Raw genomic sequence first — 26666 nt, 5'->3', positions numbered from 1 at the left:
GTGGTTTATCAGCGACTCCTTCTAATGTTATCTAAGAGAGATTGGACCACCAGGATGCTCTTATTTGAAGATAAGCCAGAGCCACATAGTCCAGACTGGACCACAGTGCTTTTTGCTGCCAGTAAAGACGGTGCTTCCTATTGCTTTTGAGGATGTAAATGGTTTCTTGTGATGTTTTTAAGATGTTGATACAATATTGCGGAAGTATCACGAGACTAACAGACAAGAAAAAAATCTACACGTTTGAGCATAATTTTTTTTCACCTTTTCTCAAGGTTGCTGACCTAAATGCCACACCAGAACATCTCTAGCAATGCATGTGGTTTCCCCAAAACACACTTGCAGCTTTTCAGGAAGGGAAGAAGCTTCTCCACAGCAGTGATTCGTGTCACCTAAGTGCCATTCACTGACCAGTCTTTTTAGGGAATTGCTCCCTCAAGATTGCTTCTCTCGTGCCTTTTCTGCCATGGGGTATAAATTAAAAGTCTGATTATTTGAAATGTACCTTATTTGCAACATGATTTAAAAAGCTGGGATCCAATACCTGAGGAATTGCTGCCTGTAAGGGGCAGCATGAGAGTTGTTCAGATGTTTAAGTTTGGTTTGTTTCTCAACAAAGTCAGGATTGACCACCTCCATTCACTTCCTGCAGGGTGATGGTATCAGAGGTTTCCCCGGTGATCCTGGTTATGCAGGCGAATTAGGTCCAAAGGGTTTTCCAGGAGAAGCAGGCCTGCCAGGTGAAGGATTTCCTGGTCCAAAAGGGTACCGGGGTCCTCCAGGTGACCATGGACAAGCTGGAAACCCTGGACCTCCAGGTCTTCCTGGTCCACCAGGAGACCCTGGCCAACTGGGTAAGAGATATCACTCTGTCTTACATCAAAGCCATAGGAGACCATTACTGAATTGTACAGCACCATCGTTGAAAAGATAGCATTTGGTGGGGGTTTATGTGGGTAAAAAGGATTTGCTTATAGTAGTTGTCCAGAAATCTTAAGGAAGGAAAAGGTTCAAAAGTCCCAGTAGTTTCATGTTACATAAGAGAATACATCATTGATCTTGTTATAGACATTTTAGTTAGAACTGAGAGCATTTTACAAGTTTTCTCTTTTAAATAATAACTGTCATCTCCCATTCTTTGCTCAAAGACTGTGGGCAGGTTGTTGAAGACTTTTCTAGAGGAGATGCAACCGAACCAATATGGTCAGGTACTGTACATCCGAATGGCTTGAGTAATATTTAGACTTTCACTGCTCTTATGGCTTGATATTGCTAAGGAGGAATTTCTTCACTATGGGGGTAGTGAGGCACTGGCCAGGGAAGTTGTGTCTGCACCATCCCTGGATGTGTTCAAGATCAGGTTGGATGGGGCCTTGGGCAGCCTGGTCTAGTGGGAGGTGTCCCTACCCATGGCAGAGGGGTTGGAAATGGATAATCCTTAAGGTCCCTTTCAACCCAAGCCATTCTATGATTCTATGATTTTCTTTCTGATGACTGCTTTGGGTGCTCTTAATTGTAAACTATTTGAATATCGGGTCACAAATAACCACACATACACTGCACATAACTCTAAATTTAATCAGATTGAACATATTCTGAAACAATTGCGGTTTTAGCTCTGCAATTCAGAAATTCTTTATTTCATTACTGCTGAGTGACGAAATACTGATTGCCACGCAATCTGTAACAACAGTTCCGAAGATCAGGTGCCCAAGAAAATTTAAGTAACTTTTTTTGAAGATGAACTTTGAGCGCAGATTTTCAGTGCAATTTAACATGTAAAGAAAAAGCTCATTCATTTGCACAGAATAAAGACTGGATTGCTTCAGGGGTGTAAATCACCAGCAGGAAAACAAATTGTCTCTTTTATTCTGAAAAATGCAGTCATCCATGAGGCTGGACTGTGCTTCCCATGCCAGTTTAACTGCAGCCACCACCACAGACTCTGTAAAATAGACAGAAGAGCAGCTCTTGGGGTGGAGCTCAGCGGGGTGCTCTCTCGAAAAGTCCATCCATGAGCAATTTGGGTTTGTTTTAATGAAGAATAAAACCTTTTTTTTTTTTTAATTAGGGTTTTGCCTATTAATTGCATTTTCCTGCTTTAATGATGTCCCAACTGCAGGTGCAGAGTTGATGAGAGGCAGCATATGAGGACATACGGTGTAATTAACCATCTTTGTTTGCAGGCGCAGGCTGCGTGAGGCCACCAAAGGGATCCCAAGGCAGGCCAGGACTACCAGGAGCCAGAGGTAATGTTTTGCCATCACCTTATGTTTCCCACGTACACTACATTTTGAGGGAGATCTCACCAGATCCATTAAAGTTGGGCCTTAGCAGGCAGCAAGTTTTAAAAGTGATGATGGAGGTGATTTGAAGCTAGCAGAGAAGTTGTGGATGCCCAGGGAAATTGTGGCTGCCCCATCCCTGAAGGTGTTCAAGGTCAGGTTGGATGGGGCCTTGGGCAGCCTGGTCTGGTGGGAGGTGTCCTTGCCCATGACAGGGGGGTTGGAATTAGATGATCTTTAAGGTCTCTTCCAGCTCAAACCATTCTCTAATTCTGTGGTCTAAGCAGTGAAGCGGCAGAGGAGGCTGCACCTTTCCTGAACAAATTCTGCCTTTGCTAATGAGCATCAGACATGAAACAGAAGACAGAAAGGACAGCCCAATTGCACTTTTCCACATGCAATCAAGTGAAAGTGTACAGAGTCCACTTATTTATTGGTAAAGAGTATACTGAGGTCTCTCAGAGCAGACTAGTCCTCTGAAAGCAGGGTGATAAAAGGTTGCCATGGAGGACTGTGGCAGATCCTTCTTCCCGTTCCTCCTCATATGATATATATAGAATCCCTTCAGCCACTGTGAGCCTGAGAGTTCCCCACCATTTTCCAAAAGAGGAATGGGAAGTAGAGACAGATTCTAAAGAACTATGTGAGGTGGGAATTGAGAGAAACGGTGTGCTGAGTAGTCGTAACAACTGACCTCAAAGAAGGAACCTCTCTCTCATTAGCACTGATAGTTCATACAATCTTATGTACTCCCAGCCTAAGCAATACAGCTGCTTTTCAGTAAATCCCTCTCATTATCAACTGGTAAAGATACTGACAAAACCCATAACTGGATCTTCAAAGTCTGGGAAATCTAACATTCTTGATGCTCCCATTCCTGTGCCCTCTGTGCTTTAGCCAAGGTCAGAGCTCCAGACTATAAATTTTCACAGAATCACAGAATCACACAGAATCACAGAACAACCAGGCTGGAAGAGACCCACCAGATCACCGAGTCCAACCATTCAAACACTAAACCATGTCCCTCAGAACCTCATCCACCCGTGCCTTAAACACCTCCAGGGAAGGTGACTCAACCACCTCCCTGGGCAGCCTCTGCCAGTGCCCAATGACCCTTTCCGTGAAAAATTTTTTCCTAATGTCCAGCCTAAACCTCCCCTGGCAGAGCTTGAGGCAATTCCCTCTCGTCCTGTCCCCTGTCACTTGGGAGAAGAGGCCAGCACCCTCCTCTCTACAACCTCCTTTCAGGTAGTTGTAGAGAGCAATGAGGTCTCCCCTCAGCCACCTCTTAAGGTCAAGCTTGCTTTCTTCAAGCACAAGTTTTACTATAGTATGCATGGATTGATGGATTGATTTGTCACAGTCTAATGGATCTTAAAAGGGAATATTTTATCTGTCACAAGATGATCTACCCAGCAGGAGTAGGACCTTTTACAACTTTTCACAGCTTCTCGTTGCTGTAGCTGTGTCAGTCTAGTTTCTTGGAGCATAATTGCTACTTGCATTCTCCAGATTGACACAAAAGCACCAACACTCTTTTAGACTATTTTCATTGTCGTCTTGTGTGGTTTTGTTCCCAAGATTTCCCACCTTCTTTTCAGCCAGGATGGATCTTTGCTGTAGACAGTCAAGTTTCTCAGTGTCCTAGGTGCTGATGACACCCAATACATCAAGGAAGGAATCATGTTTATAGGCTCAAAGCCTCATGTCCCTGTGTTCCTTTGAAATTCCTGGCAACATGCTCAGCCCACCCTATTACATCGTGTTTGTTTGGCAGCCTCAAGACCTACACGATCACTGTTAAATAAAATGTTTGAGCTGTTTTCTGGTTCAAATATACAGCTAAAGCACTCGCAAATTGAACATTGGTCTAAAATAAAAGTTTTTTCTTACTACTGTTTGGCACAACATGTTAAAACCAGCTAACATCACATAATAAATTACTGAAATAATGTGGGAAGCAATGGTTGCATTCTCCACCTGTCTCCTTCTTTCTCTGACATGGCTTTTTTATTAGTGAAATACTGAACAGAATGAATGAAAGTCAGTTATTACAGATGAGAAACAAGAGCAAGATGCTCTTTGGGTAAGAGGCATATTACAATTTTTCATTGAGACCTGAAAGCCTAGGATTTTTCCTTTTAATTGCTTTCTGTGAACTTATTTCTCATATGAGGGAGAGAACAATAGTCCTGTACGGCACTGGGAAAACACTGTTCACACTGCATAGGCTGTTTATGTGCACCTTATTTGTGGTCTTTTTAAAGATTTCCTTCTCCTCTTCACAAACAATATCTAAAACTGCAAAAAAAATCATGGTTAAATAATGGAAATTGAGAAAACTAAAGTGGAAAAATGTATCAAGATTCAAGTGATATTTTCCTTGTTTGTCATAGAGAGAGAAACTTGCTTTCAATGTAATAAATAAATAAGTTGTAATTCATGGTGATGCTAAGCAACAACACTTAAAATGTTAAAGCATGTTGTTGACCTTCAAGCCCAAGTTGGGAACCTAAAGATTGAGGAGCTGAGGAGGGGAGGGAAACAAAGCATTCCAGAGGAATTCTTTTCAAAGAACTTTACAAAAAAAAAAATCTCAATCTTGGAACACAATTAATTAAGGAAAGCTATGTAGTAGGACTATTGCATGGAGAAAATACATAATTTTATAAGCTTAACAGAAGAATTCTATGAAATGCTTTCAGGTTTTGAACTGTTAAGAGACAATGATGTTTGCCCTTACCCAAACGTCAAATACTACACCACAAGGAAGCGAGATCTCATTTTACTTGTCAGGAGGTAACTTCAGTATGAAGTTATCCATGAGTTCAGTGCCAAAGGAACATTTTTTCAGGGCACAGCTCTTCTTTTACTACCGAAGCTATAGACCTGTACTATTTCAAATATAGTAAGTAGGCTAGTTAATTTGTATTCAGTTTCTAGCATGATTAGATCTAACCTTTAGCTTTACATTTCTGTTTCGTGGTTATCTAAACCAGTCTGCTCTTGTTCTCTGCTCAGTTTAGCAGGGAAGGGAAAAGTGTGTTCCTCCTACAGCGTCTCATCCAAGCCCGTTTCTGTTGAGCATTCTACTTTGACATTGCCTTTTGACCTTGAGCTAAAAGCCTTAGTTTATAAAATAATACAAGTCTTCAAAAAGTCTGGAGACTCATTATTTTCACCCTAGTAGTCTCCATATCATTATTTTAGCCTCAAGAAGAGGAGGCTGAGGGGAGACCTTATCACTGCCTACAATTACCTGAAAAGAGGTTGTAGAGAGGTGGGTGGTGGTCTCTTCTCCCAAGTGACAGGTGATAGGACATGGGGGAACAGCCCCAAGCTGTGCCAGGGAGGGTTCAGGTCGGACATTAGGAAAAAATATTTCACTGAAAGGGTCATAAGGCACTGGCAGAGGCTGCCCAGGGAGGTGGTTGAGTTCCCATCCCTGGAGGTATTTAGAATATGGGTAGATGAGGTACTTAAGCCTATGGTTTAGTGGCAGATGCATATGGTTGGACTCAGTGATTTCAGAGGTCTTTTCCAACCTAGTGATTCTATGATCATTCTATGATCATTCTATGATTCTATGATCATTGGTCTTTTAGTCAGGCTAAACTGTGTTTGTAAAGCCACTTAGCCAAGATATTTTGTTCCATGTCTTGGATTCTTAAATACTGCTAATGAGCTACAATATAGTAGCTTTTTATATATGTTTTTATATATATAAAAATACAGTATAATAGTTTTATATATATGTATATATATACAGTATAGCATCTTTGCATGCAGAAACACATCACAATATTTACCATCACCTTTTCTTACATTCCATGTATATTTCTGTTTTGTTTGCTCAGATCACAATTTCTTACTTTCTTTTGTATAATTTAGGTGCAAAAGGTGCAAGAGGATTCCCAGGTGATCCAGGTCCAATGGGATTCCCAGGGCTAAATGGTACACGAGGTGATCCAGGTCGGGAAGGATTGCCAGGTCCTCCAGGTATCTTGAAATAATGAGTCATTCTTTATATACTTTTGACCTCTTTACTACAGTCACTGAAACACAAAAACTTGATTCCAGACACATTTTCACTTATCTTTCCTATGACATTCAAACAAAAAAACTATTGTACAAAACTGCTACTTTTCAAATCCAAAAATATTTCCCTCAACTCCTGTAATGATAAAAAGTAACACAGACACCAAGTTTTTAAAATCTGTTTTATAGTGCAAAACTAGAAATGTGACAGTAAAAATTCGTGAAGCTCACATAGAGATAAAGAAATTCAATAACAAGATACTTAAGATTCCAAATGGGATGTTCATGTAGAAAGGAAGAAAATAGTAGTATATCTATTAATTCTTTCCAGCATTAGTATAATTACACTGGACATATCAGAGGCAGAGAACTTGCTACTAACCCTCCCCATAGGTGGCTGAATTTCCAACTAGAGTTTGCAAGTGTTCAGTGCCTGTCATATTTAATGCTTGTCTGTAATAGTTACAGATTATATCCCAGTGCTTCTGTATCTCTCCAGAGGTTCCACAATACCCAAGACGCATCAATTGATAGCATGGATAATTGATCTGTTCATCGATAGTAAGTCAGATGAGCCTAAAATAGTGTGACTGCACGCACACATAAGCTGCAGTGGGTATGTTGATGGATCATCAGTCAGTCCAGCAAGAGTTACTGCCTGAAACTACCACTTCCCTGTGGCTGACCAGGTTGATTTGGTCAGAGAAACAGACATTGAGCTTATCGCATAGCACGATTCAGAAACCATTGATCTCAGTTAATTTAGGAGCTCTTTAAAATTCTGTCTATCTGTTTTGCAAGTCTTTAATCCTCGCTGATACTCAAGTGCTGCAAACTTTCCCTAATCCAATGCCTACGTGCTGCACACACAGCCTGGAAGTATTCTCTAGGTTCATCTACAGCATCCGTAGTAGGAAAAGAGAAAGCAAAAGAAGAGCTGATGCATGCCCTGATCAACAGGCAAGGGATGCATCATAAACACATCTCTGTACAGAGTAGTACAGGACCATGAACCTACATTTCCCCTGCTAAGCCCTGCAGAGTGTTCTGAATGCTAAATTAGGGCTTCCATACCATATGGCTCCGAGGCCGCAGGGACCAATTTTCCAGCAGTCAGACCAATTTTCTGCAGTCTCCCATAGTGTCTTTCACCAGTGCTTGGACTTAACTTCCAGTCCAGGTCCAGTTTTCCAGTCCACAAGAAGCTTTTCCCCTGTCATTTGTGGTTCTGGGAGCTTGTCCCAGGTCATTCACCTGCAGGGTGGAAGACAAGGACAGTGGGACTCCTTCATCAAGAGCATGAAGTGATTGACATTGGCGCCTTGAGGAAGAGCAACAGCAGTGACCCATCTGCAAAACTCCCCGGGTCTTCTCAGAACATTCACTCCTCATTTATTGTTTTCAAATTTGACTCCCTGAAATATCTTACCCCTGCTGCATATCAGACCAGGGTTTTGTGTACAGGAACTGGGGGGGTTTTTTGTCCTTACAGAATGAGATGTTTATAAAATGTTGCAATAGTTATGTCAAAAAACGCTGCACAGAAGTAACTGAGCCTGGAGCTGTGGGTCTTGAGGGGGGAGCCTGTTAAGTTCTGCCAGTTGCCCTATTTGATCAAATGTTCTTATAAATGCTACACAGTTTGAAAAACATTTATATGACACATTCTTGGATTTTACAGGTTTCTGCTAAGAACTATGGGAAATGACAATGATATAAAAGGCGTTACAATAGTGTATCTTGTATTTGAACTCCGACATTTGTAGTGAACCCTGTGATGCCTGGTCTGTTTTATTTATAGGTTTTACGGGGCCCAGAGGAGACAGAGGCCCGAATGGTTTACCTGGACTGCAGGGACACCCAGGCCTTACAGGAAAATCCGGTGCTCCGGGAGCAGATGGACTGAAGGGCATTCCTGGTGAAGTGTTAGAAGCAGCAACAGGTCCTCCAGGGGATGCTGGGCTCCCTGGCTTCCCAGGGCTGAAAGGCTTGCCAGGAGATCAAGGAGTACCAGGAATTAGAGGTAACAGCTCCTTCAAATAAAGAAATGTTTAAGTAAGAGTGTGATATAAATGTAGCCAAATTATAGAGATGCCGGAGTAGCAGAAGACTGCATTAGAAAGTGTTGGAGGTACTGTTGACACCAGCATTAAATCCCAGTGCCTGATGATCTCCCATCCCTTCCCCATCGACCTGAACTGTTACAAATATGCCTGGATCCTCTAAACACCTTCCGGAGATGCATCGCTTGTGACCAACACTCCTTCACGATGCACAGGCATCACAGCTACAATACAATACGAAAGAACCAGATTTTGCTCACCTTTTTTGTGTTCAAATGTACTGTTAATTTTTCCCACCGTAGTTAAGGGAATGATGATGTATTGATTATCTTGAATTTTAACTTACATACAGCATAACACTGATATTGTTTCCCCTCAACGAGATGATGTCTAGATAATACATGGCTTTGTAGAACAGGACATCGCACTAGTGGAGAATTTGTCAATTTTGACTAAGAGGGTATAGTGTTTAGTAAATGTTAATATGTCATTTTACCTGCTCGGTCTTTGGGCACTCAGAAACAAGAAAAAGGTAATGTTATATACGTCTTCATAACTTTAGGGTGTTCATTTTATTTCATTATTTCACAGAGATGAAAAAAACACATTAAACTCCCTATAGAAAAGAGAGGAAACAGAGTGTTTTTGTACAAAATCTGACATTGGCACTCTTTGAACTCTGTCGAGAACTTTCAGAAGCACATGTGGGAATTAAGCATCCCCTGCTACACAGTTTCAGTAGCATTTGGACACATCCTTTAACTTAGGAGTTCTCATTACTCCATGGCCCTGTTGTGGAAGTAAGAAAGGAAGAATAATTGTGTGAGTAGCTCAAAGCAAGGAGGTACATCACAGGAACCTGTTTTGGAGACTCTTCTCATGATTTTCAATACAAAGAAAAATAAGAGCGTATTATATGCTATTTGAAGTGAGGAGAGCTGTTTTCACCTTCAGTAGAATCCCAGGGTGAAGCAAAGGGATGAAGGCAGCTCTGTGGCACTTGCTGAGTTTCAGAAAAGGCAGAACATCACTAACACCTCTGAAAAGGGGAAGAAATCCAAGATAAAAATATAGATTGAAAAGGAAAAAAAATATTTATGACTTTATACCTTCCTTGGAGTCTCCATCCCTGCAGGTGTTCAAAAAACCCTGTAGACGTGGCAGTTCAGGACATGGTTTCATAGGCATGGTCGTGCTGAGCTCTGTGAGAGTTGGACTTGATAATCTTAGAGGTCTTTTCCAACCTTAATGATTCTGTGATTCTAAGCATTTCTGTAGAACTAACTTTTTGGTGATAAGGAAAAACAAGTACAGTGAAAAGAAAAAGCATTACTAATTTGTCTGCTTCGGATTTTTTTACAGTTCTGACAGAGTGGCTCCCCAAAAAAAAAAGCATGTGAATTTCTATATGAGCCTTTTTTTTTTTTAAGAGACAGAAATTTTCACCCAGTGCACTAAGTTGTGCAGAATCAGGGCCTTTTTGCTTAGGAATTTGTATGACTTTTACAACAATACCATGTAATAACCTTACTTGATAATTTCTGAATAATTAACACAAAACCAGATCGCACTATCTGCCTTAAATGTTCCTGCCTATCACGTTTTAGAAAAGATATAGAGCATTATTTCAGTGTTTTAGTCAGCTGCTTGATTCGATGTAAGTGATAGAGAGAATTACAGAGTTATTTGGTTTAAAAGGGGAAGAGACCTGCTCCATCTCTATCCAATCTAGTGCCAAATTGTTTCTATTCATTTGAAAGAGTCAGTCAACCTTTCCAATGCAAATATTGAGATCAGTACTGGTAACGTCAATTGTTTTAAAACTAATAAGTAGGCATGCAATTTGCTTTTCCTGTTCTGACTGAATTTTCAGAGGAAAAACATAACCCTGAAAGACTAGTATATATGCAGAAATGAGATGTAATAATAAGCTCTCTATATATTTATGCTTTCTAATGTATCATTGTGGTATTTTAGGAGCGGATGGTAATCCAGGTTTGCCAGGATCCAAAGGACATCCAGGGCCACAAGGTCTCCCTGGTTTGATGGGATTGCCAGGAACACCAGGAATGCATGGATTCCCAGGGATGCCAGGAAACCCTGGGCCAGAGGGCAGGCTTGGCTTGCAAGGACCTGATGGTGAGGAAGTATTGCTGCCCTGTGTTACTCCTCCTGCCAGCTCTCTGTGGTTTCCACACTGGAAAGTTAAGCTTGGGGTTGTGGTACCTTCCATGCTTTACGTCCCAGACAGGGAATTGGTACTAGTAGGGCAGACACTGTGACTACAAATCATGCTGATATCACAAGTGGGAAGTAGGGGAGATGATGGTCCTCACCGGCACAGCTGCTGCTTTTCCCTCTCTTGCCACCTACCAAGCAAGATCAGAGATTGCTGGTGGCAGACTGGGAGAAAAGAGCTGCCAAATGGGAGTAGTCCTATGGAAAAGGGGCTTAATTCTTAAACTGAAAAAGAGAGGAAGGTCCTGTTGGGAGTTGGTAGCCAGACTGGTTTGCATGGATAAGCTGCTTTGCCTTTAAAATAATTTCTGCAGTTCTTTGCTGAAAAAGAACGTAATTCCCCGCCATCCTTCAAAATGAAGCTGGTAGGATAGCAGGTTTCTCCCTTCTGTGCTACCTTGTATGACGTTGTGTATGTCCAAACACTTTTTCATCTCCCTGTTCCCATGGCAGGTCCACCTGGTGCTAGGGGAGAAGCTGGTGAACAAGGTTTTCCTGGCCCCGTGGGCATGAAAGGTCTGTCTGGTGACAAAGGTGAAACAGGTTTCCCAGGATTACCAGGTCTACCTGGTGTGTCTGGTCCCCCTGGAATAAGAGGAATGGATGGCTTTCCAGGAGATAAAGGTGAGCTCTGAAAAGCTGCTGTGAAAAAAGTAACATTGCTTAAAGCTGCTCTGTGATGAAATGAGCAGGACATGTTCTCTGCTGGGCTACCTCTGTTTAAAACAGAAGAATTAAGGTCAGAGGTTTAATATATTCCAAAATCACTGTCTGTTTTCCCCTCTGTTGTGCTTGGCAAAATGCTAGCAGCCCTATTTAGAAGGGCAATGTTTGTTTTATTTCTCTCTTTAAAAATTACACATTATTTACTCTTTCCTCTCTCCAAAAGTCTTTCCCTTGTCCCAGTCCCACTGACTCTCGGTGAAATTAAAGAGTTGGTTTTCCCAAACCTTTGCTTTAAAGGTTTTTAAAGCTGGCAGTTGTGTTCTGAGCAATGCCAGACACAAGATCTTGTGCCAGAATAATAACTTCTGCCAGAACAATAACTTTATAGAGGAGGTGGGATGATCACGTGGCAATCATGAAAACACTATCTATAAAGCAAGTTGTCTGCATCACACAGGCAATTTCAACAGGATTCAACTCCATATGAAGCCAAGTTAAACACAAAGCAGGGTTGTATGCCTAAAAATGCATGTTGCAATTTCATTGGTTGGAAAGATAGCACTTTCTTCCTAGGACAACTCTGCGGTGCTGATCAGCTCTCATTTGAGAGGAATGAAGATCTATTCGTTAACATGAAACATGTAAAACAGCATCCTCTTGTGTGGAAAAGAGGACTTATGGGAATTTTTGGTGAGAAAGGGCCAGCCAGTCCTAGACTCGTGTTTTGTATCTCTACACATAGAAGAACAGTCTTACTAAAGATCTGGTGTGGACTAGGTACTTTTCTATAGCTTATCTGTAGGAGACAGGATGAAATTGTCTTTCAGAAGAAGCCTGTAAGTTCTGGTCATCTCTACAAAATCTCCTTTTGGCCAGCTGAGGCAGTTCAGTGTACCCCTGCTCTTGTTTACCCCTCACAGAGGTTGGGTGCCTCATCCAGAGCTGCAGAAAGTCCTAGGAATCATAGAATCATAGAATTACCAGGTTGGAAGAGACCCACCGGATCATTGAGTCCAACCATTCCTATCAAACGCTAAACCATGCCGCTCAACACCTCGTCCACCCGTGCCTTAAACACCTCCAGGGAAGGTGACTCAACCACCTCCCTGGGCAGCCTCTGCCAGTGCCCAAGGACCCGTTCTGTGAAGAATTTTTTCCTAATGTCCAGCCTAAATCTCCCCTGGCAGAGCTTGAGGCCATTCCCTCTTGTCCTGTCCCCTGTCACTTGGGAGAAGAGGCCAGCACCCTCCTCTCCACAACCTCCTTTCAGGTAGTTGTAGAGAGCAATGAGGTCTCCCCTCAGCCTCCTCTTCTCCAGCCTAAACACCCCCAGCTCTCTCAGCCATTCCTCGTAAGACCGGCAAAAAAGATCAGAGCACCCAAAACCAGGTACTACTGCACTGAAGTTTCCATACCGCTTTAGTCATGTGTTAATGGTTCACATTTACTTCGTTTGCAGAAATCTGAGTGAGGTAACAGTTCTCTTCCCCTTCTTTCTTTCAAGGCTCAAGAGGTTCGCCTGGTGTTGATGGTTTCAAAGGCATGACAGGCCTAAAAGGAAGACCAGGCATCAAGGGACTCAAAGGAGAATTTGGCTCGTACGGGCCTCAGGGTGATAAAGGCGCACAAGGCACACGCGGCTTTAAAGGTATTTGCTTATGGATGGTCCCAGTGTGTTTGCTTTTCACATCTGGGAACTATTTTACAAGGACACAAAGACAAAGAGGGCGCATTTTTTCACATGGTGAATTTAGCTCAGACATTCCTCCACCTATTTCACACATGGGCCTCTGGCTGAGAGGCCTGGATTTTAGGCTCAGGGAAGGGTTTCTTCATTTTGAATCTTTACACATTTACGTTTGGAGGCAGACATCTCATTAATCAGCTGAGACCAGACAGAGGCACCTCTGGGCACGTACGTAACTCAACAGAGTCTTTTTCCAGGAAACGTAAGGTTTAGGGGGAAAAGATTCCAATTTTCCTCCGGTTGCACTGTAAAGCCACTGAAATATTTAAAAAAACCCAAGCAATTAAGTAGTGAAAAATCAGAACCATATTATCTGGTATCATCATGAGTGAAATGAACATGGGAACTCAGTCCTCTTTTCGTTGCATACCATTATCTTTAAATACACACTTTACCACAAGGCCAAAATAGTCTTTCTAGTGTTCCTGAGACTGGTACGTAACAAAAACCAGTCTGCAATTCAAAGGCTGCAAAACGGTGCTCCCAGTAATTCAGGAGATGTCTGTGCAAAAAGGAAGCGTGAAAACAGCCCCCGTGAAGAAAAATGCAAAAATACTTCTTGGTGAAGAAGTATAAAGCAGTTATAGGAGTTAAGTCTGGGTGGTTGGCCTGTCTCTGCATCCCCCACAAAACTAAAGACCGTCATACAGTCTATTTGCGTCCTTTCTTCAGAATATTATTTGCTGATTTCACCAGTAACCTTCAGGTCAAGAAAAGGAACAAAATAACTGGTAACAAATCCAAACACTTCCTTCCGCCCAAGGCTTTTTGACTGAGAGTTTCCCTTTTGCTGGAACTAACCTACTTTTCTGTGCCTTCTCCAGTGTGGGTTTTGGGTTTTTATAAACAGATGATTCCTAACTGATCTGCTGAGAGGTAAATTATCTATCACAGAGGAGGCTGGGTCCAGCCCCCCAGGATTGTATGTAAAAAAGTATAACTTAGTCTTCATGTTTTCTTGTGCGTGACTGTTCTGCTGACATAAGTTATTTTTTATGCAAGTGAATTTTCCATAGCTTGTCCACAGTTATCTATTAATCCCTATTTTGCTAAGTTCACCCTTCTGTTCTCTTTTTCCAACACAGTGCCACTGACAAGGTTTTTGTAACATGGTTGGCTTTTTTTTTTTACCTCTTAGGTGACCGTGGGGACCAAGGCCCCCCAGGAGAACCCCCAAAGATCAAGCCCAGCTTGATGTTGGAAGTTAAAGGTGAAAAAGGCGATGTTGGAGAAAGGGGCTCAAAGGGATTCTTTGGTTTAAAAGGTCAGTGCTCCCAAGAAAGCAAAGCAAGCACTTTCAAAACTATGGATCAGTATCTTTTCTCAGTTACCTTATTAAATATTTCCCACTGCAGCCACTCCAACAAAGTCTCTGACAGTGAAAGCTGAGTTCCCAGCTCTGTTTCAGAGAGACACTCCCAAGGAAAGCTTGTGGGGTTATGTCCCCAACCACATCATGGTACCATGCTTCGACCAGGCTGCTAGCAGGAAAACTTCTTACACACAAGCAACTTCATGTCAGCCTTCCCAGCTTTAATAGCTTGAGTCTTCTTTATTTTTCTTCTTCCCGCCTGCAGGTAGCAAGGGAATGCCAGGCATTCCTGGAAAGACAGGAACTCCAGGGTCCCCTGGGCATCCCAGCTATATAGCCGGTGTGAAAGGAGACATCGGCGCAAAAGGAGTGACAGGTCTGAAAGGGTATCCTGGTCCAGCTGGTTCTCCTGGCATCAGAGGCTTCCCCGGCAGCACAGGAATCAGGGTGAGTTCATGCCCATGAGTGAATGAGCGTCATTGGAAATGAAGTCTTGCATTACCCTGCTTTGCCTCCAGCAGAGACACTTGCCTCTTGATGTCCTTATTTGCACATCAGATCAACGAATCAGAGTATTCACTGGTCCGAAGTTGTTTGCACTGCTAATACTGTCTTCGCTGCAGCTTTAAATGCTACATCCCTGGTGTCACATAGCTCCAGCTATTTGCGCTGGCATTCAGCTTCTCCAGGGAGTGGCGTTCACCCCTTAAAATTGTGCTGAAGAGCTGCAGTGCAAAGATAAAAACGCAAAAAAAGCTAAATAAACGCATCATTTTGATAGGAACGGTTGGACTCGATGATCCGGTGGGTCTCTTCCAACCTGGTTATTCTGTGATTCTGTGATTCTGTGATCAAATATTTTTGCTTGATACATCAATAAGCTTTTCTTTTCTCGTTGGGAGACATCTAAATTTCACACATCAGCTTGTTGCTGATGAGGACCCAGACATTCCTTCCAGGTCCTGGTCCTATTGCCGTAGCTGTTGGTAAAAATTATTCTCAGTGCTGGGTTTACTCTTCCCTTTCTCCCAGGACTGATAATACTGCTGCCAAAAATTACCCACTGTCACTCATCTAACAGTAAAAGAGTCAAAGAGGAGTCAAAGGCTCCTAGAGGGTAATTTATCATGATTCATTTTGGCTGCAAAACAAGTTACGCTGGAATTCCTGATAGTAGACTCACAGACATCATTTATTTAAGAGAACCAAGAACTGTGTTCCTTTCTCACATAGCTTTGCCCTTAGATTTCAGCAGGACTTTCTCCTAACCAAGGACTGCAGGACTTGCTATCATATATGTGTAATAGGATGTTTTCAATTTCAAATTGAAGTCTTTGCTAACATAACTTGTCCCTTGGTTTATACTGGCTTGGTTTAACTGATTTCAGCCATATGGAAACTCAAAAAATGGTAAATTTAGTACCCTTTTTTCGATATTTCCAAATTGCACTGCTTGAAAGGCTGAATCACTCCTCACCCTCATTTACTTATGCTTATTTTCAATCATATGATAGGGAGAAAAAGGTATTCCAGGAATTTCAGGCCAGTTTGGTACTCCTGGCTCACATGGTGAAATAGGTGAGTTTGTTCTCTTACCTGAGTGCATTTTGTATTCATTACCCATCAAATGCTTGGAGGGTCTTCGGTTTTAAAAAGCGTTCGTACAGTCTTGCAGAATGATATTTTAAATGTGGGACATTGTGAAAAGCTTAATACTATTAATTTCATGCAATTTGTGTTGTCCATGGGTAAATCCATCCATGGCAGGGAGGAGACTTTGTTTTAATTTCTGTAACTGATTCTTCTTTTTTCTAGTAAGCTAATAATCACTGAATTTTGCCTCAGAAGTTGCAAGTCCTTCAAAACAACAGGAAATACTGTTTAAATTGAAGCATTACCACTTGTGTTCATTTTTGCTTGAAATAGGTGAGCAGGGAGAGACTGTGGACTTACCAGGAATGCCAGGCCTCAAAGGGGAAGTTGGTGTGCCAGGTTTAACAGGTATTAATTTTGCAGTCACTCTGGAATTGGGTGGTTTTTTCACATATTAAAGTCCACAGAGAAAAGGAGGGGGAGCTTACCATGGGTTTTTGATGACTGTTGAACCTGCGCTCTCATCGCAGCTCCTCAAGAGGTTCATCTTTCCTTTATTGAAATTAATATGTGCTACATTTACCTCTTCAACTACAAGCACAGTTACAGCAGGAAATATCAATCACATGCAACTCCAGTAAAACATTTCTCTTTCATTTTTTGCCACTGATGACAAAAGGAGCAATATCAGGCCACGATTAAGGAAAACAGGGTAGAAATTTTAGATTGGGCTCGTTAGGCAATATATTAAAAAAAAAAAAAAAATTGGAGTTTCCCTGCACATTGAGCACACTTGAACATCAGTGTCATATTCAACATAATTTGCGGAGTGCTTCTAAAAACAAATTTAATGATGGTTTGGCCAGCCTGCTATAGTTGACTCTTCATTCTCCCAGATGATGCAAGCACTCTGACTAGAAGAATGTCATTATGTGCAAGACCAGGACCCATTCAGTAGCCAACTTCATATTATGTTTGTTAGCCTAGGGTCATACAGAGATTATTAAAAGAATAAACTGGTTTTGTGGTTTTCCAGGCACAAGAGGAGGTGCAGGACAGAAAGGCGAAGGTGGTGATCCTGGTTTTCCTGGTATTGAAGGCCTCAAGGGCACACAGGGCATCCCTGGCTCTGTGGGACAAGAAGGTAAAATAGTCTTTTATTCCAAAGAACAAAACTACTTAAGAAGAGAAAGACAAAATCTCTCTTCCCTGAAAGCAAAGTTATTAAGTTGGTTTTTTTTTAATATGTTGATCAATCTGTAGGCTGGTAAAGCACAGTGAAAAGGATGTGGAATGCATGGTAGAACTTTCTGAGAAGAAATTTCAGAAGTCGAACTCCGCTTCATACCAGTTTTTCCTTTTATATAGCGATTGCGTGTCCAACCAAAGTGTTGTATTGCTGCCATACTCATGTATTCTAATGCTGTCTCAATACAAGGACATAGGCTTTTCAGTGCTCTTTTCTTCTATAAATGAAGTTAATATCCCCCAGGACCCAGTTATGGAGCCTGTGAGCCAGGCTGGCCAAGAGTACTGGAGAACCAAAGTCTGGTTCGGCTCTGGCTGGATCATAAACTCAAGGCTTAAGAACATGTCTTATTGCAGGATGATCATTAAAATGCTCTTTCAGAACAGTTGCTCCACATTTCTCATATAATTATAGGGCTTAGAAACTCTAGCCAAGACCGGAGCAGTTTTGGTAGATATCACTCTGGGAAACAGTCCTTGTCCGATCAGCTTTCCAGTCGGAAAGGTAAAAGAAATGCAGCAGAAGGGGAAATTGTGGTACACATAAATGAAATTACTTACTGTTACAGGCAAAAGAAGTAAAAATTTCATTTTAACAGGAGGAACCCACTGTGTTTCTGAGATTGTCAGGAACCTAAAATTTGTAATGAATTATTCTATAATACCTTGCCTATGCCACCTTTGCTCTCTTTAATTTTCTTCCACTTTGATGAGCGGTGCAGTGTCATACAATGACCTGAGGAGGGGAAAGCCTTCATTTTGCTACCTGGGAGAATGAAGGTAGCACAAGTCCATATTTGAGGCTATTGGTTTTAAGGTTACTCATAAGAAAATATTCAACATTGTCGTGCAGGTTTGCCAGGACTTGTTGGCCCCCCTGGGCAGCAAGGAAGCCCCGGAGAGCCTGGATCTCAAGGTGAAAAGGGAACTCCCGGCTGGCCTGGCTTACCAGGACAACCAGGTATTTATACAACTCCAGCTATTTAATCATTTCAGTGTGAGCACTTGCTATTGTTCCCCTAGAGTGCAGAAGAACAAGAACAAGAAAAAGAAGAACAAGAACAAGGCTTTTTGCAGCTCAGAGTGGCAGAGCCCCCCTCTAGTAAATATTTATTCCAGTCCAGGTGCCTTAATGAAGACCCACATACTTGCTTTCTGATTTATGGCTTCTGAAGGACTGGTGTCTACTGAGCTCACTTTAACTGCTGATGACCTCTCTCAAAGCAGAAAGTAGTTCTCAGGAAATGTTTTCGTTTTTCATGACAGCTGGGAAAGGAAAAAAAAAACCAAAAAAGCTCTCCAAAAATATTTAAAATGCAGCCAAGAGTAGTGATATCCACTATTATACAGTATAATAATAATAATACAGAATAGTATAAAGTGGCATTAGATCGCAAACAATAAACTTGACCTACAGTGTTATTAAAAATTGTGACCTGGAAGTGCTGAAGGCCAGTTTGGATGGAGCCTCGAGCAGCCTGGTCTGGTGGGAGGTGTCCCTGCTCATGGCAGGGGAGTTGGAACTGGATGATTTTTAAGGTCCCTTCCAACGCTAACCATTCTATGATTCTATGATCCAATGTCTAGTGTTAAGGATAAATGCCTTATGGCTCAGACAGAATTCTACTACCAAAATACAGGTGACAGTTTAAAATGAAGCTCTTTGAATCACAGGATACAGAATCTTATTGGTTGTCACCTAATTCCTAAATACGTTAAGCAAGCATATCATTTTCTCCAGTACAGCCTGAAATTGCCCTGCTTTTAGTAAGTTTAGGCTGTCTGAATCTGTATCAAACCTAAGGTAATCCCCTGTACTCTGCCCTGGTGAGGCCCCATCTGGAATACTGTGTCCAGTTCTGGGTTCCTCAGCTCAAAAAAGACAAGGTGAGTGGCCTGTGGAGGGCAATGAAGATGATCAGGGGACTGGAGCATCTCTCTTATGAGGAAAGGCTGAAAGGGCATCAATAGGATGGGGCCAGACTCATTTTGATGCCCAGCAACAGGGCGAAGGGTCATGGGCACAAACTGGAGCACAGGAAGTTCCACCTGATCATGAGGAAAACCTTCTTTACTGTTAGGGTGATGGAGCACTGGAACAGGCTGCCCAGAGGGACTTTGGAATCTCCTTCTCTGGAGATATTCAGCTGTACATGTTTCTGTGCAATCCGCTCTAGGTGAACCTGCAGTGGGGTTGGACTAGATGATCTCCAGAGGTCCTTTTTAAACCCTACCAGTCTGTGATTCTGTAATACAGTTATGAACGCCGCCCTTGTAGAAAGCAAAGAGAGACAGTTAGTTTTGTGAAGGTTGAATTGTCCTCCAGAGCTCTTGTCATTGATTAGAGATACTTGTCTAGCTTGGACATCATGCTTAACACTTTGACAGGTACAAATAAATGGAATAAATTTTCCCTGCGACAGCTATTAGACATTTCATTAGGGTTTTGTTGATTTTGTTAAATGACACAGAATGAATTTCTCCTGAAGAGAGCTTCATTATTATTTTAGAGCCTAAAATTATACCATAAGTGTCTTGGTTTGAGGATTTTGGAAACCTATAAAAGTTTATTAACAAAATTGTGGTAGTAAGACTGGAACCAGATGGATTGGAGATATTTAAAATAGAAATTTCATAATTAGTTTATTGGATAATAAGAAAATTTACCAGTCATAAAACCATGGTGTGGTGTATTTCATAGTAAGCTTACTGTAATGAATTAATTTGCTTATAACAGACAAGATTTTAATACAGGATTGTATTTATTGAAGGATTTTGAGGTTTTTGCCTAGGATTATATGCAGATTCATAGAAACTATTATGATAATCATGAGTGTCATTTTACAACAGGTTCTCCTGGCTTAAGAGGAATCAGTGGACTGCATGGTTTACCAGGCACTAAGGGCTTACCAGGATCACCAGGTAAGTGAGACTCTTACAATGCCTTCACATAGGCACAATATTGTGTTGGCTGCAAGTCTGGTCAGTGATATCTGCGCAATGTGACTTTCTTCATGATATCATCCAAAGCCCAACATGGAATTTGCCTCGGTAATGTGGGCTCTGGCAACCAACTTCATACCCGATGTGTTCATACATCTGTCCTGCCACACAGATGGATTAGAATACAACTTCAAATCATGATTATCTTCATCTCATAATGTTAAAGCCTCAAAGCCTTTTTTTTTCCACTGAGCCATTTTTATACATGTATGTTAGCATGTTGATACATTATTATATGTGGAAACATTCCAGCTTTCTTCTTTATTTTGAACAATTCCACAACAGGTCCAGATGGCTACGGCTCTGCAGGTTTCCCAGGTCCAGTGGGTGACAAAGGGGAAGCAGGAGAGCCGAGCAGAGTGCAAGGCAGCCAAGGACCTCCCGGTCAGAAGGGAGACAGAGGTGTTCCAGGTTTGTATTCCATAGAATGGGATCTGCTTATTATTTGCTTCAGCTGTGGGTGTTACAGATGCCACAAAATGTGATGGTGTTGTATAGGAGAGCACCCAATGTGGCGAAGGGCACTGTTTGGACTTAGTGCTGCAGCTCAGCCAGCTCTGGCTCAGAAACAGTGATTTGTATTGCCCAGTGCTGGCCAAGCCAGTCCCTCCAGTACAGCCACGGCAGCAGCATCTTGTAGCACCCACTGAGCTCAGCACAAATGCCAGAGGCTACTCTCACTCATCAGCTCTCAAAATATTTTTAATGATGCTCCAGTTACACAAAGTATATGGTTTTTCTTTCTTTTTTTTTGTGTTGCAAATCCATCAGTGTTTACCTTTCTTCTGAAAGCGTCACTGTACATCAACGCGTGACCATCCTGCTGGGCTCTGTTCCCATTCACAGTGCTGCATTTGTGCTGTCATCCCTCATGTAGAGTCAGCGTGCGGCTTTCTGGCTCAGACCAACTTGATGTAGCGGGCTGCAATTATCTCAGTATGATTCACCACCAATTCTTCTTCCACCAGGAAGCCACTGGACTGATGTAATGGATGAAGCAACTAATTACAAATAGTTTTTAAAAAAGCTTTCCAATATTTTGGCCCTAAAAGGATTAAGGATTGGGATATATAAGGTGCCAACCGTATCCTGGGCTGCATCAAAAGAAGCGTGGCTAGCAGGACGAAGGAGGGGATTCTGCCCCTCTAATCCGCTCCTGTGAGACCCCATCTGGAGTATTGTGTCCATTTCTTGAATCCCCAGCATAAGAAGGATATGGAGCTGTTGGAATGGGTCCAGAGGAGGCCACAAAGATGATCCAAGGACTGGAGCATCTCTACTATGAGGACAGGCTGAGAAAGCTGGGGTTGTTCAGCCTGGAGAAGAGAATGCTTCAGGGAGAACTTAGAGCAGCCTTTCAGTACCTGAAGGTGGCCTAAAAGAAAGCTGGGGAGGGACTTTTTACAAGGGCATGGAGTGACAGCGCAAGGGGGAATGGCTTTAATTTGGAAGGGGAAAGATTTAGATTAGACATTAAGAAGAAATGCTTGATCATGAGCATGGTGAGGCACTGGAACAGGCCAGGTTGGATGGGACCTCGAGCAGCCTGGACTAGTGGGAGGTGTCCCTGCCCATGGCAACGGGGTTGGAGCTGGATGATCTTTAAGGTTCCTTCCAACCCAAGCCATTCTATGATTCTATATATATAAAACCTGACTGCCTTTGCCTACTTGGTTCAAAGGCTCATTCCTATTACTTTATGTTACACTTTGTTGTTACTAACATGCTGTGCATTCTCAAACACCATCCAGAGATTTATTATCAAGCCCTGTAAGAAACAGCTGTTCCAGTCATCTCCTTCATGTTTCTTTGTCAGAATTAAGTATTATTTTTTTAAATGAATGAACGAAAAGGAGGTTGTTGCTTCCTAACAACTTGAATCCACTTCAAAGAATAATCTGTTATTGGTCAGCCACATTTTTGGCCATTTCACATTTTTCATCTATACAGAACTTCTTGGACTCAGACTTTTGGTTTTAACTGACCCCAAAAAACTCAAGTGTCTGTGACCCCTGATACCTCAGGACACAAGCGAACAAAGTTGCTTTCTTATCTGCTTCAAAATACTTAGGATATTTTGAATACATGCTATCTTGAAATAATATTTTACCTGGCAGACACAACATTATTAGCATTCCACACAATGATATGTAATTAGCTATCCAGAGAGTTTTGTAACAGTTCTTTTAAGAAAAACCTCCACAAAATCATCTGAAAAAAAAAAAATTAAAAAAATCAGTGGGAAACGCAGGTGTTTTGCGTTTTAAAAATCCCATTCTTTGTACTTACTCTACAGTGAGTTCTTAGAATTGCATTTGTGCCTTTTCCTTGCTGTATTGATTATTTCTTCTCTTCCTTTCAGGACTCCCAGGACCCTTTGGCATACCCGGGCAGGAAGGATTTCCAGGGCCTCCTGGGATTTCAAATATATCAGGATATCCTGGTGATAAAGGCTCCCCAGGTCTAGACGGAGTGCCAGGTAATTCATGCCTTGTTCCCCTCAGACAACAATGAAAGATTAAGGACAAGGTTGTGCCCTCAGACAACAATAGAAGATTAAGGATTGGGTTAGCAACAGCAGTCACTGTTATTTTGATCTTGATCAGTAGAATATCCTCATTAAATGCAGCACTAGAGTGCATGAATAAGTTGAACAGAACTAATGGTACATGAGATAATACGGACAGACGTAATAAAAGCAAAAGGCAGTTCCTCCAGGTTGTCCTGATGGAAGGGTGTGATTTTCATGCAAATAATGGATTTAATCTTCCAGAATTCTCTTAATGCTTTTCAGAAGCGTTATGTTAATTTACTACTTTAAAATCTGAGGTTTGTGGCAGACTTCCAAGTATACGGAATCATAGAAGCGCCAGGTTGAATATTTTTGTAATCATTTAAAAAAATAAGGCTAGAGCACCTCCTGTACAAGGACAGGGTGAGAGAGTTGGGCTTGTTCAGCCTGGAGAAGAGAAGGCTCCGAGGGGATCTTAGAGCGACCTTCCAGTACCTAAAGGGAGCCTCCAAGAAGGCTGCGGAGGGACTGTTCACAAAGGCTTGTAGTGATAGGATGAGGGGAAATAGCTATAAACTGGAGAGGGGCAGATTTAGACTAGACATAAGGAAGAATTTCTTCACCATGAGAGTGATAAGGCAGTGGAAGAGGTTGCCCAGGGAAGTTGTGGCTGCCCCTGGAAATGTTGAAGGCCAGGTTGGATAGGGTCTTGGGCAGCCTGATCTAGTGGGAGGTGTCCCTCCCCATGTCAAGGGGGTTGGAACTAGATGATCTTTAAGGTCCCTTCCAACTCAAAGTATCCTGTGATTCTGTGACTTACAAATATTTCCTAGGAGAAATTACCATGCAAAATAAGCTACATTGGGACATATTAGCTCTTCTCTCTACAAGTCCACTCTGTGAGCCTGCTTCTCTCACATATATGAAAGAACCACCCCTTATCTCTCTATATTTAGTTTCACATACCCGTTGCTTATTGGACTGCACAGTCGTTTCAAAATGTAGTGCCACTGTGAAGAGCTTGTGACAGAAGTTGCAGGTGTCCCACGATCATCTTTATATGATGCACAGAAACTCTGATTTAAGCTTAGCAAAAACTTAACAACAGGCAAACTAGCTAAATACCAACAAAATATATAGGTTTCCAAATGGAAAAAATGCCTTAGCTGGCCCAACTGCATGGGGATTCCCACTCCCCAGGCAATCACTGGATAAGAAAATAAGAATAGAAGCAGTTAGGAGACTGGGAACAGGAGCAGCTGAGGGAACTGGGCTTGCTTAGTCTGGAGAAAAGGAGGCTGAGGGGAGACCTTATCACTGTCTACAATGACCTGAAAGGAGCTTGTAGCGAGGTGGGTGTTGGTCTCTTCTCTCAAGTGACAGGCGATAGGACGAGAGGGAATGGCCTCGAGTTGTACCAGGGAAGGTTCAGACTGGACAGCAGAAAAGATTTCTTCACCAAAATGGTTATCAAGCACTGGCAGAGGCTTCCCAGGAAGGTCGTTGAGTCCCCATCCCTGGAGGTATTTAAAAGATGGGTAGATGAACTGCTTAGGGATGTGATTTAGTAGTGGACAAGTACAGTTGGGCTTGAGGATCTCAAAGGTCTTTTCCAGCCTAGTGATTCCATGATTCTACTTTGCCATGTGCATCTTGCATTCATATCCACATGCGATCTGACTTCAACAGGCAGCATGAGACATGCCCCATGAAGCCCTAGTTAGTAAGTCCATCTCTCCTCAGAAACAACGTCCAAATGACTTCTTAGGCAGCAGAGGTAACTAAACAGAAACCTGCCAGGTTTAGCCTCAGGCAGTGTGTCATTCTGGAAAAAGAAGCTGTTCCCATAATTCCCAAGACAGCATGATCAATAGGATCCAGATGTTCAACTGAAGCACGAAGATACTCAGAACATTAAGTCTTTGGCTTGTTTACCACCTGGCACTGAGTCAGGTGCTTGCTATTGTCTGATTCCTCTCTAGTTACTTGGAGAGGGAGTAAGGGAGGGAGGCACACAGTGAAATGGGACATTTCCTGGGGAAGGGATAACTCATCTAAGGCTGTATCTCAGCAAGCCCCTTGAGATGACACTGCTTTGAGAAAGCTTTGTGCTGCAATTCCTCTGCCACTGCAGCAGAAGGGCATGCCAGCCTGGAAGCAGGAGCACTGAATAAGCTAAGCATTAGCTCCCCATTTTTAAAGGAAAATAAAAGGAAGGGAAAAGGAAATAAAACCTGATGGGATACAGTTAAATAGTACTGCTATTTTCCCCTGTGCCCAGGTCTTAAATATAAACAGATTACAACCTGTATGTACTCTCAACAGGCTATCCAGGACTACAGGGGCAGCCTGGAATACCGGCTCCACCAGGAAGAAAAGGAGAAAGTGGACAACCAGGTGTGAGTGGAGAAATCGGCCCAAAAGGAAGTAGAGGTGATCCTGGATTAGCAGGGAGACCGGGCATTCCTGGGTACCCTGGACCAAAAGGTAAGGATGGGAACTGCTGATTTTAGCCACGGGGTAGGGGATCCTCCTAAGCTTTAACAACATGACTTTTGCACTCACATGATCTGTGTTGAAAGGTAGTAATGCCACCTGTCATTTTGCATTAAAGGTCGTAAGGGTGAACAAGGTGTCATCGGCTCTATGGGCCCAGCAGGATTGCCAGGTGATTTGGGACCCACCGGACCCAAGGGGGATAGAGGAATGACTGGTGAGTATGTGCAGTCAGACACATGACTCGTTTCTAAACGACTCATTTTGCAGCTTCACAGAGCCTGACCTAACTGGCCGTGCTCCAAGCAGGAGTCGGGCTGCATGAACCAGAGTCTGCACCAGCCTGCGTAATTCTGTGTGACCCCTGGCAAATTCCAGTGGACAAGTGCCTGAATTTACCATGAGTAGTCAGCTTTTTGCCTTTATGAATTTATTTCGCATGAGGTGTCAACTCCAAATTCAGAGCCACTTTTGGGGTTAAAAAAAAATAAATTCCTGATATAAACTAATCCTGTTGAGTAGATATACTGGGTATTTTGAAACGGATATTTAAAATCCTTCACTCCGTCTGTGCCATCCTTTACTTGTGTCTCCAGAAGCACACTAAGACATGGTGCTGCCCCTCAGACAGCTGTTGGATATCTGGGGGGAGCTTTTAATTTCTTGTGCCATAAGCACAGGAGCAGTAGCATCATTTATTTCCTTCTGATTATCTTTGTGCTTTCCCCATACTCACACACATTTTGCCAATATAATAAATAGAGCTGCTGTACCTGAGGCGGTGAGTTGCAGACCACAGTCCTCTCATATGCAGCCAAGGAACACCAGCAAATCTGCAGATGAAAGCACATTAAGCAAAATATATGTGGTTTTATTAATCAAGCTATCTTATCTTCCTTCCAATCACAGGGTTTCAGGGCCCTCCAGGCTCTCCTGGGGTGCCCCCTCTTCCTCCAAGGCTGGTCGCTGAGCGAGGTCCACCAGGTCCCCATGGAAATATAGGACCTCAAGGAAGCCCAGGAGATATGGGATCTCAGGGTCCACCAGGCGATCCAGGTAGTAATCACACACTCGGAGTGAAAGCTCAGCTTCCCTTAGCAGAATGAGGCCACCAGAGCTGAGCACTGCTTTGGCTCTCTTCTACTTTAAATTCTGTTAAGTCAGAAAGGAAAGTCAAATCTCAGTCTTTCAAAGCTGGGGCTTGGCTTTCCTCCTCCTCCTGGCGTTCAGAACAAAAGCATAACAGGTGCTTCAACAACACTCATATAGCCAAAGCAACATTAAATATGAATCTCACTTAAATCTAGACTGAACATCTTTGATGGAACGGTGCACATCCTTGTGAAAGTGCTATCAACCCAGGGAACGTAGCGTTAGTGATGTGTGGACCCGATCTGACTAGCCTCGTCAGAGATGCATGATGGTAGCATGAGTGAAAGATGAGGATTGTGGGGCTCATGTAGTC

The 26666-nt window shown here is 42.5% G+C and overlaps 1 protein-coding gene and 1 long non-coding RNA gene across 2 annotated transcripts in view; one reads left to right on the top strand and one right to left on the bottom strand.

The window, feature by feature from the left end:
* The window catches only part of COL4A2 (collagen type IV alpha 2 chain), a 161899-nt gene that overhangs the window by 127113 nt on the left and 8120 nt on the right, over nt 1–26666 (top strand). Inside the window, exons 25-44 of the mRNA XM_069883456.1 lie at nt 653–854; nt 1149–1208; nt 2187–2249; nt 6177–6284; nt 8125–8346; nt 10364–10525; nt 11078–11248; nt 12795–12938; nt 14176–14301; nt 14615–14796; nt 15864–15927; nt 16276–16350; nt 16979–17086; nt 18044–18151; nt 20041–20112; nt 20479–20604; nt 22556–22672; nt 25031–25192; nt 25320–25418; nt 26111–26257. Coding sequence (XP_069739557.1) covers nt 653–854; nt 1149–1208; nt 2187–2249; nt 6177–6284; nt 8125–8346; nt 10364–10525; nt 11078–11248; nt 12795–12938; nt 14176–14301; nt 14615–14796; nt 15864–15927; nt 16276–16350; nt 16979–17086; nt 18044–18151; nt 20041–20112; nt 20479–20604; nt 22556–22672; nt 25031–25192; nt 25320–25418; nt 26111–26257 — 2518 coding nt within the window. The remainder of the gene's footprint in view (nt 1–652; nt 855–1148; nt 1209–2186; nt 2250–6176; nt 6285–8124; nt 8347–10363; nt 10526–11077; nt 11249–12794; nt 12939–14175; nt 14302–14614; nt 14797–15863; nt 15928–16275; nt 16351–16978; nt 17087–18043; nt 18152–20040; nt 20113–20478; nt 20605–22555; nt 22673–25030; nt 25193–25319; nt 25419–26110; nt 26258–26666) is intronic.
* LOC138735488 (uncharacterized) lies at nt 19934–26519 on the bottom strand. The gene is made up of 2 exons (XR_011339727.1): nt 25975–26519; nt 19934–21173 (listed from the first exon to the last, which is right to left on the bottom strand). It is a non-coding gene; the product is annotated as an uncharacterized lncRNA (long non-coding RNA).

Source organism: Phaenicophaeus curvirostris, chromosome 1 (genome assembly GCF_032191515.1).
Source record: "Phaenicophaeus curvirostris isolate KB17595 chromosome 1, BPBGC_Pcur_1.0, whole genome shotgun sequence".
In the NCBI taxonomy this organism is placed as follows: Eukaryota; Metazoa; Chordata; class Aves; order Cuculiformes; family Cuculidae; genus Phaenicophaeus; species Phaenicophaeus curvirostris.
The sequence above is the reverse complement of the archived record's forward strand: the minus strand, read 5'-3'. Positions and strand labels throughout refer to the sequence as shown.